The sequence below is a fragment of the Chionomys nivalis genome, chromosome 8, assembly GCF_950005125.1.
Source record: "Chionomys nivalis chromosome 8, mChiNiv1.1, whole genome shotgun sequence".
Classification (NCBI taxonomy): domain Eukaryota; kingdom Metazoa; phylum Chordata; class Mammalia; order Rodentia; family Cricetidae; genus Chionomys; species Chionomys nivalis.
The window spans coordinates 76935267-76954542 of NC_080093.1; the positions used below are offsets into that span (position 1 = coordinate 76935267).

The following is a 19276-nucleotide window of genomic DNA, read 5'->3' on the forward strand; positions in this document are numbered from 1 at the left end:
CCAGCATTCGAGAGGCAGAGGCAGGCGGATCTCTGTGAGTTCGAGGCCAGCCTGGTCTACAAAGGGAGTTGCAGGACAGGCTCCAAAGCTACAGAGAAACCCTGTCTCGAAAAAAACCAAAACCCAGTTTGTAATTTCTCAGTATTGCCTTTCACCTAAGAATCTCATTCTTGAGTTCTGTATGCATTAGATCTCAAACTTACCTGGTAAAGAGCATCTGTTTAATCTTCACATCTACCTTCTTCAATAGACATTTTACTCTTTCTGTTGACTGTTGTATGGTGACCATTTTCAGTGGTTGGCTTGGTGCCTATGTACCCCTTGTCACAGTCATGGGAGCCAGGGATGTATGAGGCAGTGGTGGGTTTAAGTCACATGTTCCTTATGAATCCCACATACACACAGCCCTATACCAGGAATTGGGGAGAGAATTGGTGAAGGTTGGGCAATTATCTGATAAAGAGGCCAGATGGTGGGGAAGCATACATGGTTCTGTTATGTTCTGTAATGTCCTTTGATTCAGTCTATAGCTCAAAGCCCATATGACAGGTCTGTGGGCTAACTGCGGCCCCTTCTCTGCTTCCAGGCTCTGCAGCCCCATTTGCAGATGAGTCACTCTGGCTCTGCTTAGTCAAGAGGCAGATTTTCAGCCAGTGCTAAGAGGATGAGGATGCATTAGTCTTTCAGGTGGTACCATCTTAACTTTTTGGAGGGTAGAAAAGGTAAGGTTTGTCTCATACTAAAAAAAAAAAAATACATTGTGGAAATTCAGATGATATTGAGCCTCTTGTTTCTTGTCCCATTATTTAACAACTCTCTTAAGTCCTTGTGCTCACAATAAGGCTGACGCTTTACTTGCTGCCTGGATATTTTTCTTTAGATATAACATCTTTCATGCTTTGGCAAAGTTTTGTGGGGTTTTTTTGGCCTTTTTTTTTTTTAAGGGAAATTGAATTAGTTGACAAATGCGGCATGTTAAAAGTTTGCATCCATTGCTAGAATAGATTTCATATAAATGTTTTTGCATATTCTTTGATCCATTAATTTCCCTTCTTGGGATTTATTCTCACAAAATAATTAATGATGTTCTGATTTTTAACTTTATTTTCTATTTATTACCCTAGTTTGCCTATAATAGTGAATTATGGAGAGCAAGTTAGCATCTGAGAGTTAAGAAATTAAAACAACCAATCATGGAGCCTGTTCATTGAGATGCTAAGCTGTTTACAGTACTTCAGCCCAACGAGTCTCAGTCTCTTTGCTCCCTCTGGAGTACAATACAAGAATTTTGACAGACTGAATAGTAGGATACAAATAAGCCTTACGAGTTAAGTGTGGTCTGGAGCATTTGAGGCGATAACAATATTTAAAATGTATGTTGAGGGGTTAAGGTGGTAGCTTAGTCACTAAAAGTACTTGATTTGCAAGCTTTGGGAGCTGAGTTCAGTAACCCCAGAACCTATGTAAGACCTTTACAAACGTGCGTGCGTGTGTGTGTGTGTGTGTGTGTGTGTGTGTGTGTGCAGGCTTGTCTGCATTTTCTGGACTTTCTAGAATATGTAGATAGTACTTTTAATTTGGCAGTAGTCATAAATGTTTCTGACCAGGTTACTCGTGTAGTCAAAAGGAAGAATTCTTCACTGTGCAGCTCTTATCTGTCCCTCCTTCCTGTCTGCTGTACATTAGCAAACAGCCTCCATCATGGGCTTTAGGAGGAAGCTGGTATGTGTGGTCTTATAATGGATTTAGATTTTCTTTATAAAGAATGAGCAAGCACTGGGAAATTGATCAGTTACCATGTGATGAACTTGGGGCTTTCTTAGAAACCACATGACTCTAGAAACCACAGAGGTATATTTGTGATCATTCAAGTATTCCTATAAGGCATTTGCAGACAGTCATTTATCATTTTTTTTGTGTCAGATTCTTTCCTCATCTTTTGACTCATTTCACAATTTCCTTTCTTTCATCTCCAGTTATCTTCTCAGCTGAACTCCTTAGAAGGTGACCAGAAAGTGAACAGTTCATGTGGTAATTGGATATTTGAGGACTAATTAGCTATGATTTGCTAACCTCCTGGGTGTCAAATATCTGTATGCTACCTGGAAGCAGTGAATTAATGTCTAATCAGCAGTTCACCCTCAGTGAGGTCTACTGAAGTGCCTTCCCAAGGAAGGAAGGAAACTGCATACATAGAGCCAGAGTATAGCTCATTATGTACCAGGGAGTACAAACCCAAGACAGCCTTCTGCCTTTAAACAAGGAATGTCATTGGAGAAACTGAGGTGGGGAGGCTGGTGACAAAGGAGTGACTGTTGTAGTTGTCCCCAACAGGGTCATGTTTTTGATTATTTGGGGCCCAGCAGGTGGCACTGACTAGGGAAGTTGTGGCGCCTTTGGGACTGTAGCCTCTCCAGCAGAAGGCAGTCCCTCAGGGCAAGGCTTGAAGGTGATCCGTGCTGTGGATTCCAGTGTGGCCTCTCTACTCCCTCATCTGCCAACATGTGAGGAACTGCTGTCTCCCACTCCCGCTGACGTGGTGGACCATATCTTCTGGACCAGCCAAAATAAGCTTTTCATCCAATTAAGTTTCTTCTTTAGGTATGAAGTAACAGCTAGAAAAGTAACTGAGTGGCCAACCTAGAAAGCCACTGCCTCCCTAACAGTGACCCCTTTGCTTTAGAATAGTTGTGATGGGGGAAAGAAACAGAAAACCTAGTTGTGGGCCAGTGACATGAGAAAAGGTCCAGTTTTTGTTATTTTGGGTAAACATGCAGCTCAGTTCTAAAGCCTAAAGACCAAAATGCTTTATTTCATTTTGGAAAGTTTATTTGGTGTATCTGTGTTGACTTGCTTGTATTTGGCAAGTAGCCCTCAGCAACACCGGTTTAAGTAAGCCTCAGGCCTTAAATAGATATATAGTCTCAGTAGTATCTAGTTATGGACTGCTTAAGGCATGGGTCCTGAGTGAGTTTGTCATTGTGTGGATGCCACTGAGTGTCCTTACACACAGGTCATTCACTTCATGTAGTGTCTTGATGCAGTGAGGGGAGATGGTACATGTGATATGTATGAGCTTGCTGCCAGTCATCAGCATGCTGTTTCACAGTAATCTTTTAACACCAGGAAGGTAGCATTGTGGATATGTAGCTCAGTAACGTAATCTTTTTTATTAAATGTTATATACTAAACATAATTGTATGTGCTGTACTTTTCAGTTGGCAGTATAGGGTACTTATCTGTGCCAACATCATGAATAAGTGAACACTGTTTCTCCACAGCATTAAGGTGACTGTGTGATCTAATGGGACCACCATTGTGATCATTGCTCATTACTGATGGAAATGTCATTATACAGCATGTGATTGTATTTCAAGTGTAACACCTAAGGACAGTGACAGACTAGTAAACATAAATGACTTTGTGCCAAGCTGGATGGTGTTAGTCATGTGACCCAGGGTTATTTCCTAGAAATATAACTAGTGGTATATTTCCTTTTAAAAATACCTTCTCTTTCCTTTCTTCATGCCTCTGTCCTTTTGCACTTTTGAGATTGGTTGATGTAGCAAGTCCTACCCAACCCTAACTAGTGCTGTATTTTTAGTGTGCTAATGTGGGGCATTTTAGGACAAAGATACCTTTAAAAACAAGAACATAGAAACAAACAGGTTTTGTTTGCCGGGCGGTGGTGGCGCACGCTTTTAATCCCAGCACTTGGGAGGCAGAGGCAGGCGGATCTCTGTGAGTTCGAGACCAGCCTGGTCTACAAGAGCTAGTTCCAGGACAGGCTCCAAAACCACAGAGAAACCCTGTCTCGAAAAAAAACAAAAAAAAAAAAAACAAAAAAAAAACAGGTTTTGTTTGTTTGGGTGGAGGAAACTGCTTTCCCCACTAAGTAGCTCTGGTAAGACCTACTCTCTGGCACTTGGGAGGCAGAGACAGGCGTATCTTTGTGAGTTCGAGGCCAGCCTGGTCAACAAGAGCTAGTTCCAGGACAGGCTCCGTAGCTACAGAGAAACCCTGTCTCGAAAAACCAAAAAAAAAAAAAAAGACCTACTCTCTGAAGTTGATCTTCCTTTAAGCCCCAAGTTCCAAGTGTAAGGAGCAGTCCCTACCTTTCCTCATTCTCTGCAAGTTTCTAGAAGTAATTTACAATTAGTGTCCACTTTTCAATCTTTTTTGAAAAGGTTATTCAGAGCCTATAGCTTCCAAGTGGGACTAGGAGTCTTGTCTCTTGTAGTCTTGTCTAGAGACCACCTATTGCTTGGAGGGTGACTTCTGCCAGCGTGGCTGCCTCAGCCTCTGGCTGCTATAGAAAAACTGAAGATGTCATGTTCTGTTCTTCAGTATCTGGCGTATTCAGTGAGAAGTAAGACCATGGACTTGGCTAGCTCTACAAACTATTTAGATAGCAGTTGGGAACATGGATTTCGCATTGCTATTACGTGAGAATGCCAGTGTGTGCATATCTGCCTCAAGATGGGAACACAATGGAGAAGGGCATTGGGTTGTTCCCTCCCTCAAGGCAGTCTTAGGGAAGATCAGACACACCTTGCTGACACTGTTTTTTGGTATAGCATCTACCTCCTGGTTTTTAGCTTCTCATTTCACAGGCTCCCTATCAGCAGCCAATACTTCCTCTAAGCAGGCTTTTCTGACTAAATCAACTACATCAAAGAGACAGTTTGCTCTGGACTGCTTCTCGTGGCGACTGCTTACCACAAGTTGGGGTCTTATTGCTACCCTGAAGATTTCAAACTAATGAAGGAAAGAGAAGGCTGCAAACTCCCATGATGTCTATCACTCCATTGTTCAGATTGGAGTCACCCATTGTTCTTCTTTTGGGGGCTTGGCTCTGATAGTATGAGCAGGAAGAAGCAAGGGAGTCATTCATTAAGGAGAAAAAGTTCTTGTCTTCAGAAGGTTCCAGATTTTCAACTTAAGTCTCTTTTAAATGGCAAATAGACAAAGGTAGCCCCAGAATATTATACTTTGAAAAGACAAATCTAGACTTCCTATTTTAATGTTGGAGTCACAGAAACTCAGAGAGGCCAAGTCATTTGTTGAAGGGATACATTGTTTATGGGAGTCCCAAACGAGGCACCAAGGTGTCCTTAGTTTCCTCTGCATATAGACTAACCTCTGGAATACTCTTTTTGGTTTTTCGAGACAGGGTTTCTCTGTGGTTTTGGAGCCTGTCCTGGAACTAGCTCTTGTAGACCAGGCTGGTCTCGAACTCACAGAGATCCGCCTGCCTCTGCCTCCCAAGTGCTGGGATTAAAGGCGTGCGCCACCACCGCCCGGCTGGAATACTCTTAAGTGTGATAAAGAACATTTTCATTTTGGGCATCGTCATCCTAGTGTGGCATGCCCTGGCACACATTATATCAGAGAAGAGTAGTAATCAAGGCCAGGATAGAGATCAGAAGAGAGATTGAGAGCCTGGAGTCAGACTGGACTGAATTTTATTTACTTCTTTCTTTTATAAAGAAAAGAGTTAAATGTAACAGTTCACATCATTCTCAATAAATACATGCAATGCTTTGTGTAAGTGTGGGTGATGTATACGTGCATGTGTGAAGGTCAGAGTTCAATGTCAGGTGTAATTCTCAACCTATTGATTGGCTTAGGCTGACTGGCCCAGAAGCCCCTGGAAATTTCCCCGCCTTCTTTCCCCAGCACTGTGATTAGACATGGACTACCATGCCCAGTTTTTACATGGATGCTGGGAATCCAAACTGAAGTCCTCATGTTTTTGTGGGTGGCACTTTACTGATGGGCCAATCTACCCAGTTCCCTGTAATGACTTTTAAAATATAGTTACTACTATATGTTAATTACACAGGCCAACCCTATTGGTCTTCTCTCTTATTTCTTGCCTACTGCCATTTGAGAACCCAAATAACATCTATGTCTCTGTGAAATTTTCTCAGTGAAGTCTGGCAGATTGATTTTATTTTGTAGTCCTATTGTGTAGCAATTAAGAAGCCTTAGTTTCCTAATAGAAAAGCTATAGCAATTTACTTGTTAGTCATCTTATAAAAGTACAACTGTAGCCCCAGGCCCTAAACTGTTATCTTTCTGAGTCCCTCTCAAATTTTCTTCTTTTTTTTTTTTGATTTTTTGAGGCAGGGTTTCTCCGTAGCTTTTGGTTCCTGTCCTGGAACTAGCTCTTGTAGACCAGGCTGGCCTCGAACTCACAGAGATCCGCCTGTCTCTGCCTCCCGAGTGCTGGGATTAAAGGTGTGCGCCACCACCGCTCGGCAAAACGTGTAGTCCAGGCTGGCCTCGAACTCCAGATCCACCTGCCTCTGCCTCCTTCAGCAAATACTACCGGCCTGCGCCACCAGAACCGGCTCAAATTTTCTTTGCAGTTCTCTTATCTCTCATTTTTTCCTGTCTCCATTCGTACCAGGGCTCAGTGTTGGTTGGTCCTACTATGGGTTGGCTCAACAACCAAGAGTAAGTCACTTGAAGACAGGCTTGCCTGATTGTTCCTCATGGAACTACCAATGAGCTAGGCGCAGCTGGAGCTAGAGCGCCTCCAGGGACTCCAGGCCTCTAAGGATTGCCCTTGGGGCCTAGCAGTGTCTGCTTCAGGCCTGAGACTGGGCTGAGCTGGGCAGGCAGCCAAGCCTGTGCTCAGGAACAGCAGCCAGGATTGGCACAGAGGAAGGAGGGTTCTGGAGGCTGGTGTGCAGAGAGGGAGGGAGGGTGTAAGAAACAGCCGGAGCTAATGTTGAAGGAGAAAGGCTGGGGACTGATCTTGATCTAGTGTAAGCTGAACCAAGTTCCTGTCTGGTAAATAAATACCCAAAGGAGTATAAAGGCTTAGAGTAGGTTTCTCAGTTAGTGTATGTGTGAATAGTTCCACCTCCCCCACTTTTTTTTTCTCCAGCCCTTCTCCCACCTTTCTTTGTCCTTGGTACTATTTGATCCATTTGTGCCACATGGCTAAAACAGGAGAGCAGTCACTTGACTTGCAGTGGTAGAGCTGGGCTGGCTACTGAAGAACACTTCCTGTGTGTAAAAGAAGCTTAAGTCTGTCAGTGACTTTGTGATAGCAATAATAATGATTACACAGAGAGGCGGACACTTCATTGAATGCTTCTATATACCAAATACATGGATTATCTCCTTTCCTCTGCTCAACAGCCCTTGGAGGTGCAGTGGAATGAGCTGGTGACAGATTTGGTCAATAGATGCCATCTCTGGATTACTGTGCTTTCTCCCTTCCTAGAGAGGTTCCTTGACCTCAGTGTGCTGCCATTTAATTTCCTGAAACTCGGTAATTATTGCACAAAGCTACGTTTCTATATGGCTGTGATTACAATGTGCTAGCAGATAGGTAGTGATATTCATTACTAATAATTGTGTTGTTTTTGGAAACTAGGCACTAGAGTATCTAGATTATACAGAAGCTGTCAGCAGGTGGCAGTGGGAGAGAGGAGAGCCACCTGGGAAGACACCTCCATTAACAGAGTGTAATTGCCTAGAATCTAGAGATCCTGTCTTTGCAGAGCTACAGAAGTGAATGAAAGAGGAAAGGGAAAGACTGCATCGGGTTAGGAACAGGGTATTGCTAACAATTTAAAAGATTCACCAAGACACAACTTGTTTTTTACTGAGGATCAATCCCAAGGAAATCACATCCTGTGGAGAGCCTGATTCTCCATGTGCTGTGGCTTTGGAGCTTTTTGAATCCAGTCAGTGGTGTGGTATGAGATTGGTTTTGTTTTTGAGACTGGGTCTCACTGTGTAGATCAGGCTGACCTTGAACTCACAGACGTCCGCTTGTCTCTGCTGGGATTCCCAAGTGCTGGGATTAAGCACTATGTCTGGCCTTTTATTATTACTATTGGTAGTAACACTGTAAAATTATTATTATTATGTGGAGGGTGGGGCGTGTGCGCTCATGTACCATGGCATGTGTGTGGTGGTCTGGGACAATTTTCAGAGGTCTGTCTTTCCCTTCTACCATATAGGTCCTGGGGATTGACTTCAGGTTATCCCTAACCTGGTGGCAGGCACCTTTATCACTGAGCCATCTCAGCAGCACTTGTGAGACTGTTTTTTAGACGGACTTGAGCTAATGACTTTGGGGCTAGGACTGACTGGATGTACAGGTACTATTATCTACCTTTCGTGACTGATCATGTGCAATATGTAAGTAGGTTTAGGAAATTCAGTTGGTCACAGAGCTAGGCTCAGTTTCTTGGCTGGAGCTTCCACCACACTGATATGGAGCACGTCTAGGGCAAGTGGACTAGTTCTAGCACACCTCCTCCTTTCCTGGCATGGGGAGTGTCCTGGACGTCTTTGAGCGTGCGTGCAGACAGTGTGGTGTTCTCTCTGGAGGCTGGTGGTTAAGGTCTGCAGCTCTGAGGCTGCTCTATTGTTGCTCCCGAGCATTACTCACTGTGCTGTCCCATGATCCTTTGGTCGTGGTTTCTTGAACTAAACATTCCAGTTTCTGTTTGTTCTGTGATGTTGGATAAATTTACTGTATGTTTGCAGAGCCTCAGTTTCCCTGTCTTTAAATGGCATTGTGGTGAGGAGGTCACATGAACTAATAATTTTTTAAAAGCTTACTTAGTATAGAGCTTGGCTCTGTATCAGATGCTCAATAATTGATGGCTGCTGTTAGCCAACAGTCGGTGAAACCTTCAGCTTTGAAAGACTGAAGAAGGTTCTGACAGCCTCTTGAACACAGGACTGGTTGTTGTGACTGGGCCTGGAGAAGCCCAGAGAACTCGAAAAGCAACCCAGGAGCAGTATCCACCAGCATACAAGAAAATACTAGCTCTGACTCGAGACCACTACTCTATCCCACTAGAATGGGAACCTTTCAAAGAAAGGCACTATGACAGAAGAAAGCCGGCCTTCTGTCACTGGGTGATTGATCATCTGCCGACATTGATTTCCCCCTTTTTCTCATCTGCTGAACATATTAATAGCCTTCAGGCTTCAACTGGTTCCTCTGTATCAGGTCATCAAAAGATGCTTTTAACATGAAGACCCAGCAGAGTAAATGGGATTTAGGCCTCTATGGTAGCCCCATCTGTTCTGCCCTTACCTTTAGGCCTTGGTGCCAGGCTTTGGAAGGAACTGCTGTACTGAGGCATCTGTCCAGTGGGGGCGGGGTGAGTGGCCTGGGTAGGTGGGTCAGACGAAGGGCAGGAAATCCTCTTATCGCACTGGGTGCTGGGCCTCCTGCAGCAGGAGCTGAGCAGCAAACACTGGTGAGTCAGCCAGTCTGTGAGCATGTGGGGTTTGTGTAAGTTTGGGCCTTTTGTTTCTTTCAGCAATCTAGACTTTAGAAACACAAATCTGGAAACCAGACCCTCCACATGCTGCAGTTCTTGTTTGGAGAGAATTCTGCTGGAACAGTTGCTTCTCTTGTATGATGGTCTTCCAAGAATTAACCCCTTGCCTTTTGAAATTTGAATAGGTTTCACTTATGGCTTACTACATGGCCCAAAGTATGAACAGCCTGTAAGAAACCATGCTGGGGTCTGTCACTTTTCATAGCCAAAATACTTTTAAGGGTGTGTGTGTGTGTGTGTGTGTGTGTGTGTGTGTTAGAACAAGTTGAAACTGTAGTTCTTTTGAGGGCTTGTGTAGACATGTCTTTGTCTCTGAGGGTGGAGAACAGGACACACCCTGATAGGAGTCTGCCTTAGCTACAGGAATGGTTGTGGGTCTTTTTAGATGACTACACTCACTGCTTCCTTTTAGAGAGAATTCCTCTTGAAGGGAACTCCCAGTTTATCTGGACACTGTTGGTAGAAGCTGTTTAATTTTTTCAGCTTTTCTTAACAACTGCCCTTTGCCCTATTATCAGACTCATAAGAACTCTGAATTTGCACCATGAAGGGCCATGGAGGCTCCTTAGAAGTGGGAGGCCCATGCCGGACCGACATTGATTTTTTTTTGTCTGATGTCTGCTTTTCTTGTTCCACTTCTGGTTCCGCATCCACACACTAACAGTGCAGTGTCAGTGGCCGCCATTGCTCTAGTAGTTGGCAGAATTTCGCAAGTACTAAATTGCAAATGGATTGTCTATTATAGCAAACTAGTTGGCAGTTAAGAACAAGCCCTGAGTAGACTGTATTAGAGAAGTCGCTTCTGCTTTTGTCACAAATTTCTAGCAGTTCATATAAAAATTAAGTTATAACACATAATACGAACTGAAGAATTTGCTCAATGTAGCCTTTCAATCTGGCAGTTGTATCTTTTTGAGACTGTACTGGGCGTGGAGACACACCTAGGTTGGGAAAGTACCTGGACTACAGGCTCCATATAGGTGGGTGGAGCAGGACGGAGCTAGGAGGTACACCTGTGTGAATCCAAAGGATCAGACACATTTCAGTTGACTGGTTGGTTGGCTAGGCCCCCTGCTTGTAGTTTTGACATTGTAACTCTTTACCTCACCATTAGACCATTATGAGATTACAGGTGGCTTGGATATGGCCTCTTCTCCCTAGTCCACCAGAATCCAGCCTGACAAACCAAACAATGTATTTTATTGGACTTATTGAGGAGTGTGAGTGACCTTAAAGCAGCTCCAGCACCTTACTTTTTAGGACTTCGTAGGAGTTTCATCATGAAGTCTTGCTTTCAGTTAATTTTCCATTCCTTATTTCTGCTAGCATCTTAGGGAGAAGGGATGGCTACTGTGAGGTGAGGTTCCTTTAACTCTCCTCGACTCCTGCTAAGGAGTGTCACCAGTTCCATCCATTACTGTTATCATAGACTTAGCCACTTCTGTATTGTTCTGCCCAATTAGTTGCCATGGCTACCAGGCCAAGATAATTTGTGTTGCTTTTGTTATGCTGGGAAGAAAAGACTTACTGAAACAGTCTTTATTAAAATCTGAACACATAGGTTATTTGGTGTAGAGCCAGGTGATGAACTTCTGGCTTAACTCAGGTCCAGATAACTTTCTTATGTGAAGGAAAAAATTGACAACACATATATCCCCAGAACACTGTCAGAAACGTAGTCTCTGATGTTCTGCAAATGAATTAGCCTCTTGTAACCTGTGCTACTTTAAGGATTCTAGGAATTTCCCATGCTGGTTCTCCATGTATCCCTTAGCCACCATTTCCAAGGATAAGCCACGGAGATGAATTACAGGAGTGGTGGGGGTGGGGTACGGTCTTTCCCTTGTTAGCTAAGTTTCCCTCATTTCCATTGTTAGCTAAGTGAAACAGAGTGGTCACTGCTGGACAGTTCTGAAGTGTAGTGTGTCTACCCCACTGCTCTGCTTATAGGTGACTGTTATGTAATTTCCTCCCAGGTTGGCTGGCTCCTCTAACTGATGGCATGTTGAAGTACATGGGCCAGCAGCAACGAGGGCATCAGATCCAGAGGGGGCCACTCTAGAGGCCAGGCCATCACCACCATGGGCCAGTGTGTCACCAAGTGCAAGAATCCTTCATCAACCTTGGGCAGCAAGAATGGAGATCGTGACCCTAGCAGCAAGTCACACAGCAGGCGGGGAGCTGGCCACCGTGAGGAACAGGTGCCACCTTGTGGCAAACCAGCTGGGGATATCCTTGTCAATGGGACCAAGAAAGCAGAGGCTGCCACTGAGGCCTGCCAGCTGCCAACATCTTCTGGAGATGCTGGGAGGGAGTCCAAGACCAATGCTGAGGAGTCTTCCTTGCAGAGGTTGGAAGAACTGTTCAGGCGCTACAAGGACGAGCGGGAGGATGCAATCTTGGAGGAAGGCATGGAGCGCTTTTGCAATGACCTATGTGTTGATCCTACGGAATTTCGAGTGCTGCTCTTGGCCTGGAAGTTCCAGGCGGCTACCATGTGCAAATTCACCAGGTTAGTTACAGATGCTTCCATGTCACCAGGTGAAGAGAGGAGGAAAGAAAGTGACACTGGGTAGTAGTAGTGCCAGCTAGGGCAGAACTGGGCTGACTTCACAGGTTTGGGGCAAGTGGTCTCCCCTCCTTTCTGGCCATTTTCTCTAAAGCTTGCGTGTTCTGAGTTGTAGTTCTGATCCAGAGAATTCCCTAGACTCTCCTAAGGGATTATTATTATTTTATCACATGCCTGATACTCTAGCATAATTACTGAACAGATTTCTCAATAGGGATTTATGTCTCCATAAAGCCTTGAATTCCTTTTTTTTCCCTCTGTATAACAGTCCTGGCTGTCCTGGAACTAGCTTTTGTAGACCAAGCTGGCCTTGGATTCATAGAGACCCACCTGCCTCTGCTTCCCTAGTGCTGAGATTACAGATGTGCACCACCACTGCCCGGCTAAGCCTTGGATTCTTTACCCTGGTACCTCAGCCTCCAAGGACTGGGTTTATAAACATGTACCATGTGCTGTCCTGGTTTTTTTCCTTATAGAATAAAGCACTGCCTGATTGATAGGTCACAGTTGTATTTATCATAGCACGAAGAGGCAGCCTAACTCTGGCTGCTAACACTCCGCCTGAAGTTAAGGACTAAGCAGTGTGAAGCCTGTTGCTAAGTTGCTGCTCAGCTGCACTGATAGCTGCTCAGAACTTGTCTCTTGCTCCTTTATATGTCAGTTCACTCATTCGATATTTATCTGTAGTCTGCCGGGCCTTAAGTGTCCACAGAGTAAGTGTCTCGGGAATATACCTCTGCAGCTAGGCCTGTGTGCAGCGAGGACAGCTGGCCCCAGTTGTCAAGAGGGAGTTGTACGAATTGTCATAGTTATGTGTCCATATTAGGGTTGTTTGTATATAAGGATATGGCAGGATCATGGCAGGCCATGACTTGAAGAGTGCAGGGTTATGAATAATAACTGACTTTATTTTTTATTGTTGTTAAAGATGGAGTCTCACTATATAGCCCTAGTGGCCTGGAACTGGATATGTAGACCAAGGTGGCCTCAGACTTCAGGATCTGCCTGCCTTTTGATTGCTGGGATTAAAGGCGTGAGCCACCATACCTGCCCTGGCAGAACAGACTTCAAAACTCATCCATATGGCCAGCAGATCTGCTCAGTAGATCAGATGCCTCACACTTGAGCAACCTGTACAGTCCCTGAGATGATAAGTGTGAAACCATGTTATAAACTGCAAAATGCTGCTGTATACATGCACACACCAGAAAATGCACACACCTAGGTGTGGTGGTACATGTCTATAAAACCAGCCCTCAGGAGGCTGAGGTACAAGGGTAAAGAATTCAAGGCTAGTTTGGGCTACCCTATCTCATAAAACAATAGAAACAAACAAAAATACAGTTAAAAGCTTTTTTTAAAACTACATAGTTTCGGTTTTGTATGTGTGTGCATGCACATAGATCATGCTATGAGTGTGAGGGGCCATAGGACAGCTTGAGGGAGTTGGTTCTCTGTCTTGTGGGCTCTTGGGATCAAACTCAGGTCTTAGTAGTAAGTATGTTTACTTGCTGGGCCATCTTGCCAGGCCCTCAAGGCCACGTTTATGTGCTTATGCTTATGGGTGTATGGCCTACATTGTATGTCTCTGCACTGTGTGCATTCTTGGTACCCTCAGAGGCCGGAAAATGTGTGAGATCCCCCAAAACTGGAGTTACAGGTAGTTGTGAGCTGCCATGTGGGTTGGAGGAATGGAACTGGGCTTCTTTGGAAGAGCAGTCAGTGCAATCCACTGTGCCATCTCTTGAGCTCTGTTTTTTTTCTTTCTGTTTGTCTATCTATATCTCTTTATTTTCGAGGCAAGGTCTGACTTTTTTTTTTTTTTTTTTTTTTTTTGGTTTTTCGAGACAGGGTTTCTCTGTGGCTTTGGAGCCTGTCCTGGAACTAGCTCTTGTAGACCAGGCTGGTCTCGAACTCACAGAGATCCACCTGCCTCTGCCTCCCAAGTGCTGGGATTAAAGGCGTGCGCCACCACCGCCCGGCAAGGTCTGACTTTTGAGCCTTAGCTGTAGAACACTGTGTAGACCAGGTTGGCCTAGAACTCAGAGATCCTCCTGTGTTTGCCTCCTGAGGGCAGGAGGTTACTGTGCTGTTGATACTGTGCTGTCTTCCTCACCATGTATGGCATCATTTTTACTTATTAATCATACCTTTTCCTACCTGTCGCAGGAAGGAGTTTTTTGATGGCTGTAAAGCAATAAGTGCAGACAGCATTGATGGGATCTGTGCACGGTTCCCTAGCCTCTTAACAGAAGCCAAACAAGAAGATAAATTCAAGGATCTCTACCGGTTTACATTTCAGTTTGGCCTGGACTCTGAAGAAGGGCAGCGCTCACTGCATCGTGAAATAGCCATTGCCCTGTGGAAACTAGTATTTACCCAGAACAATCCTCCTGTATTGGACCAATGGCTAAATTTTCTAACAGAGAACCCCTCGGGAATCAAGGGCATCTCCCGGGACACTTGGAACATGTTTCTCAACTTCACTCAGGTGATTGGCCCTGACCTCAGCAACTACAGTGAAGACGAGGCCTGGCCGAGTCTCTTTGACACCTTTGTGGAGTGGGAAATGGATCGGAGGAGAAGAGAAGCAGAGGGGAGAGGTACACTCAGCTCAGGGCCCGAGGGCTTGTGTCCAGAGGAGCCGCACTGAGGATCTGCCTGCTGCCCTGAGGAATTGGACCTTTCTGGAAATTACTGAAGATCCGGATATTTTCTACTTTACACCTTTCTCTGCCTTGTATTTGAAAGGGCTCTAAAATGCTGTATCATGTTTTAGGCACTTTCTTCATTTTTTTGGTTATTTTGGTTATTTCTTTTTTGGGCGAGAAATCCCCCAAAATATTTGAACCTGGCTACATGTTGTGTACCTTTTTTGAAGCCTTCAGATAGAATAAGCCTGCCATTTCTTGCACAAATGTATTAGATTCGTTTTGGTTTTGTGGGGGAGGGTCTAGGTCTGGGTGGGGAGGGACTGTTAGGTTGAGTTAACATTACAGTGACACAGTGCCAGATCTCGGTTTTGCATATTACTTTTCAGGGCAGGTCTGTACTGTGTGTAGTGCTGTTTACATGGTTGAATATAGGTTGTAATAATTATTTTAAAAAATTTTACAAAGATAAAAATAGCAGTGTTAACTGTTAGCCACATTGCATTAATTTCCAGACAGTTTGGAGCTCTTGGAGAGCCAGGGCCAAGGCCAGTCAAGAGCATTTGCAGCCTGACGCCCCACCCATCCCTTTAAGCTAATTTACCCAAAGCCCTTACCTCCCTCACTTCTTGCCCATTCCTTCTTTGACCTATTGCATTTCATGTTTAATTTATCCATCACCATGCTGTACCTGTCAGTCAAGTGAGCAGTTTTGTTTTGTTAGAACACATTGTACTGAAAACCACTTAAGCGTTGAATGCAGAGAAAGCAGTGCTACCTCAGTTTTGCTGGAAGTAGACTTCTTTGATAGTTTTCTTTGATGTTTTGTATTTTCATGTCATGAGTGGAAATGCTTTTTTTTTTCTTTTTTCTTTTTTTTTTTTTTTCATTTGCCTTGGAGCCAAAGTTTCCGTTCTGGGTGAGAAAAGCATGCCTGCCGGCCAGCTGACCAAGAAAACTATAGCATGGAACTCTGCTTCAAACTGGTTTTTTTTTTCTTTAGTTTTTATTGAGTATCATCAGCTTACTTGTCTGGCAAGTGCAGAAGCCTGAGGCTGGCCTGAACTCTGCCAAACAAATTATCCAAGTGTATTGAATCATTAAATGTATGCCCTCTCCCTCTCTGCTGCGCCCACGTTGTCACTTAACCCCCAGGAGTTATTTATTATCTTTTTGTTAATGTCAAGCTCATTTGGGGTAATGTGATGACTGTTTAGGTTTACATGACCCTCCTCTCCTTCCCTTACCCCCAGATATGTATATATACATATATAAGATATGTATATATTTTACCTTTATAAAATATATATATACACATATATGTATCTATATTCCTTTATTTGTCTGCTAAAACTGGCCATAAAAGAGGGAGCTGCCTTTGATCTGTAGTTAAGAAGATGCCAGGGAGCATCATAAATGGAGGCTATTGTATATGAATTTGGACATTTTCACTGAACTTGAATGAATTTGCTCACGGGAAGGAGGAACCAGTTCTCTAGACTCCACATGTTCACTCTGCCAGGCCAGCTTTGGTCAAGCAGCCACCAGGACTTGAGGAGCTGACCCTGTCCTACCTAGTTTACTAGAGGTCCCTCTTGATAATTTCCCATTAAAAAATATCCTCAAAAAAATTGTACTGGAAGGTGGGTGGTAGGAGCTTGTATAGTTCAGCTTCCAATACTTCGGAACAGATTAAAAAGGGAATCTTTTAATAAAAGTTACAAAAATATTTATACTCTTGATACAATGAAAAGTGTCTGTTAAATATTTGGAATTTTCTCCCTTGATTAGTCTACCCCAAGTCCTGGGTATATGTTTCTCGCCATGGGCAAGAGTTGCATGCTTTGAGTTCTTTATGAGTCTTACAGCTCTGGGCTCCTGTCTTTATAAAGATGATTATTTAAGGTGATGACAGTCCTATTTCTTAAAACTACTATTGACATAGGGAGCGTTTTTGTAGGCCTGACAACTGTCCTTTCTTGAGGCACAGATAAGAAACCTGAAAATCAGCCCCAGACGTAAGATAGTCCTGGAAGGCCGAAGAGGCTGATGGCCAGATGTGCTCCTTTCTTCTAGCCATAGTAAGACAAAGTTCTTGAGCAAGTCAGTATCCAGGGGCCCAACAGTTTCCCAGGGCACAGCTACATGGCAGCCTTTGGAGATCTCACCCAGCCAGTCGTTCTAATGCTGGAGTAGGTGGAAGTCCAAGGAGGGAAGGAGTAGTGGAGTGTGGTAGGTAAGACTTTCTTTCTGTCCCTGGTAAGAAAGGGTGTATGTGCAGGCAAGTGCCAAGAGAGGGAGGCTGTCAAGGGCCCCATGGACTCAAGGAACTAGATTTCTTTCCCTCTGGGTAGATTCTGACTGATGGTCAGTTTCTCCAGCCCGTCATTTAGAAATTATTTGTGACTGTATTTATAATGCTGTTGTTGAGAAACCAGAGAAAGGAACAGTTAGAGGGACCTGGGGTTCTCTGTGCAGTGGTCTTTTGTTTGTTTTGCCAAGAGATTCACAGCAAGGTATAAGGTTTGTAGTTAACAGTTCTGGGAAACAAAAGCCTCTGTTTCACTCACCCTCAGATAGGCTTGCTCCAGCAGTGGCTGGAGGCCAGATGTTTGCCCCTCAGGTAAGCCAGCTTTGTGACACTGGGGTGATGTGGGGAGGTGTGATATGTGGGTGCCATTTTGGAATTCTGCAACATCTAAGCATTACTACACAGACAGATTCTGTTGGAAAACTGCTAACTTTTGGCAAGCAACTTTTTGAGTTCCCATGGTATTTCTTTAGTTATTTATTAGCAAGCTGGTATGAGGTAAAGGGTTGTTTTATTGAATTCTTTCCCCTAGCCTTGCCAAACTTGAATGTATCATTCTTCATGACACTTTGCTGTACTTCTAGGGGTTGCCTCAGCAGCTGTCTTTACTGTGGCGGATGTGCCAACATGTGTATTGTTGGGTCCAAAAGCCTGTATGTACCCATCTGATAAAAGAAAATCTCTCCAGAACTGGCTGAAAATTCAAATTTCAGCCAAAGCTATAGGCTAAGGGAAAGATAACAGAAAATGTGCAAAGCAGTATTGTTCATGTTGGATGGACACAAAGTAATGAGTTTAGCTGCACATAGTATTAGCTTGAAACAGTCTCCTAGGGCCTGGTCTTTGGGCCCCCATAAGTATGGTTATGGGACCCCATAGAGTATGCACTTGGACCATTGGTGGGAAGTTGCTGAGATAAAGGCTAGTCCAAAAACTAAGGAAGCAAAAGGTCTGTATATTGGAATGTATGGTTTGTTGTATTTCAAGTGGGGTCTTCAGTGCAGCAGGTAGACCCGGCTATACAGTTAGTTACACAAGGGGACAGGAGAAAGCTACTGTTAAAAAGGCCCCCTCTCCCTCTTCTTTCTTAGACTGATTTTCCCATGTATGTTAGGATGACTAGTGATGACTTGAACATCTCGGTAACTGACAAGGGTCTTACTTGAAGGACTCGAGCAGTATTTAGCTTTAATACTTGAACGAACAAAATTATCAAAATTTGTCTGTTAGGGCTTTTTAAAGGACATGTGACATTGATCTTCCCTTCTGGGTCATGTAGAGGGGAAGTTCTTGCCACTCCTCTTCAGAGTACATTCCTATAGTAAGCTGTAATAGCAGTCCATACCAGTTGGCCCAGGACTACATGCTGGGGATGATTATCAGCCTCTCCCCCCACCTTTTAAAAAGAATGATGCTTAAGCATTGGGCGCATATGCTGAGATGGTGTGATTAGCTGAGTAATCAAGTTCTGATTCTAGTGTTGGTGTGTTCTGTTTCTCTTGGAAACCCAGCCTGCTCTCAGATACCTACTTCTATCACACATCTATCTCAAGCATTGCCAGAAGAAGCCATTCAGCAGCTGCTGTTTTTCTCTCAGCACAACTGTATTTGCTATGGAAGAAGTACCTTCCCTCTAATACTGGTCCCCAGTCCTCAGAATCTGATTAACTGCTCTTCCCTGCTGCACTGAGTATGGGTCTAGGTTTCGAAGAGGGAATTTGAAGCAATAGGTAAACAGGGCTTGGTTAAATTTTGATATCACACATATCCTGTCTTAAGCCGCTGAGGTGATGAGTCCACTGCTCATGTGACCCTCCACCTTTGTGGATCCCTCTTGGTTTGTGACCAGCATATGTCTGAGGTTGTACAAACTTGACAAAAGGTAATACTTTTGTATTCTCTGCACTGTTGCACTCTTCAAATAGCCCCTGAATATTAACTTGATATACACATTTTTGTCTTTGATGTCTACAGTATTTTTTTGTTTTTGTTGTTGTTTTTTATTTTGAAGGTTATCTGCTGTTGGATTCAATAAATTTGTTTACCTGACTATTGATATTTCTGCAGAAAACAAAAAACAGTGAATTTATTCTGAGGCATAAGTTATAAGACTTTTTCAGTGATGCTGTGCCATGTTAACTGTGTGGGAAAATGACCCATGTAGGATAGGAGCCCAGCTCCAAACACAGGTGATCATCTCCGTGCACTGTCCCTGCTACTGAAATCGTCTTTCTGAAGTCACTCAAGTCCCATGAAAAAAGCCCATCATGAGCCCTGTGTATGCCCCTAGGTCTAATCAGGCTTGCAGTGATTAAGTTTACTTTTTATTCACCTGCAAAATAAAGGCATCTCCATCAGTGTTAGGATTTAAGAAAAAGTCTACGAAATACCCATGATACCTCATAGTGTTCAACCATCC

General features: G+C 43.9%; 1 protein-coding gene across 2 annotated transcripts in view; it reads left to right on the forward strand.

The window, feature by feature from the left end:
- The window catches only part of Dcun1d3 (defective in cullin neddylation 1 domain containing 3), a 37488-nt gene extending 22651 nt beyond the window's left edge, over positions 1-14837 (forward strand). For both annotated transcript variants that reach the window (XM_057777174.1, XM_057777175.1), the window contains exons 2-3: positions 11303-11838; positions 14065-14837. In XM_057777174.1, the coding sequence (XP_057633157.1) occupies positions 11408-11838; positions 14065-14548 (915 nt within the window). In that variant the 5' untranslated portion in view covers positions 11303-11407 and the 3' untranslated portion in view covers positions 14549-14837. The remainder of the gene's footprint in view (positions 1-11302; positions 11839-14064) is intronic.
- The last annotated feature ends 4439 nt before the right edge of the window (positions 14838-19276 follow it).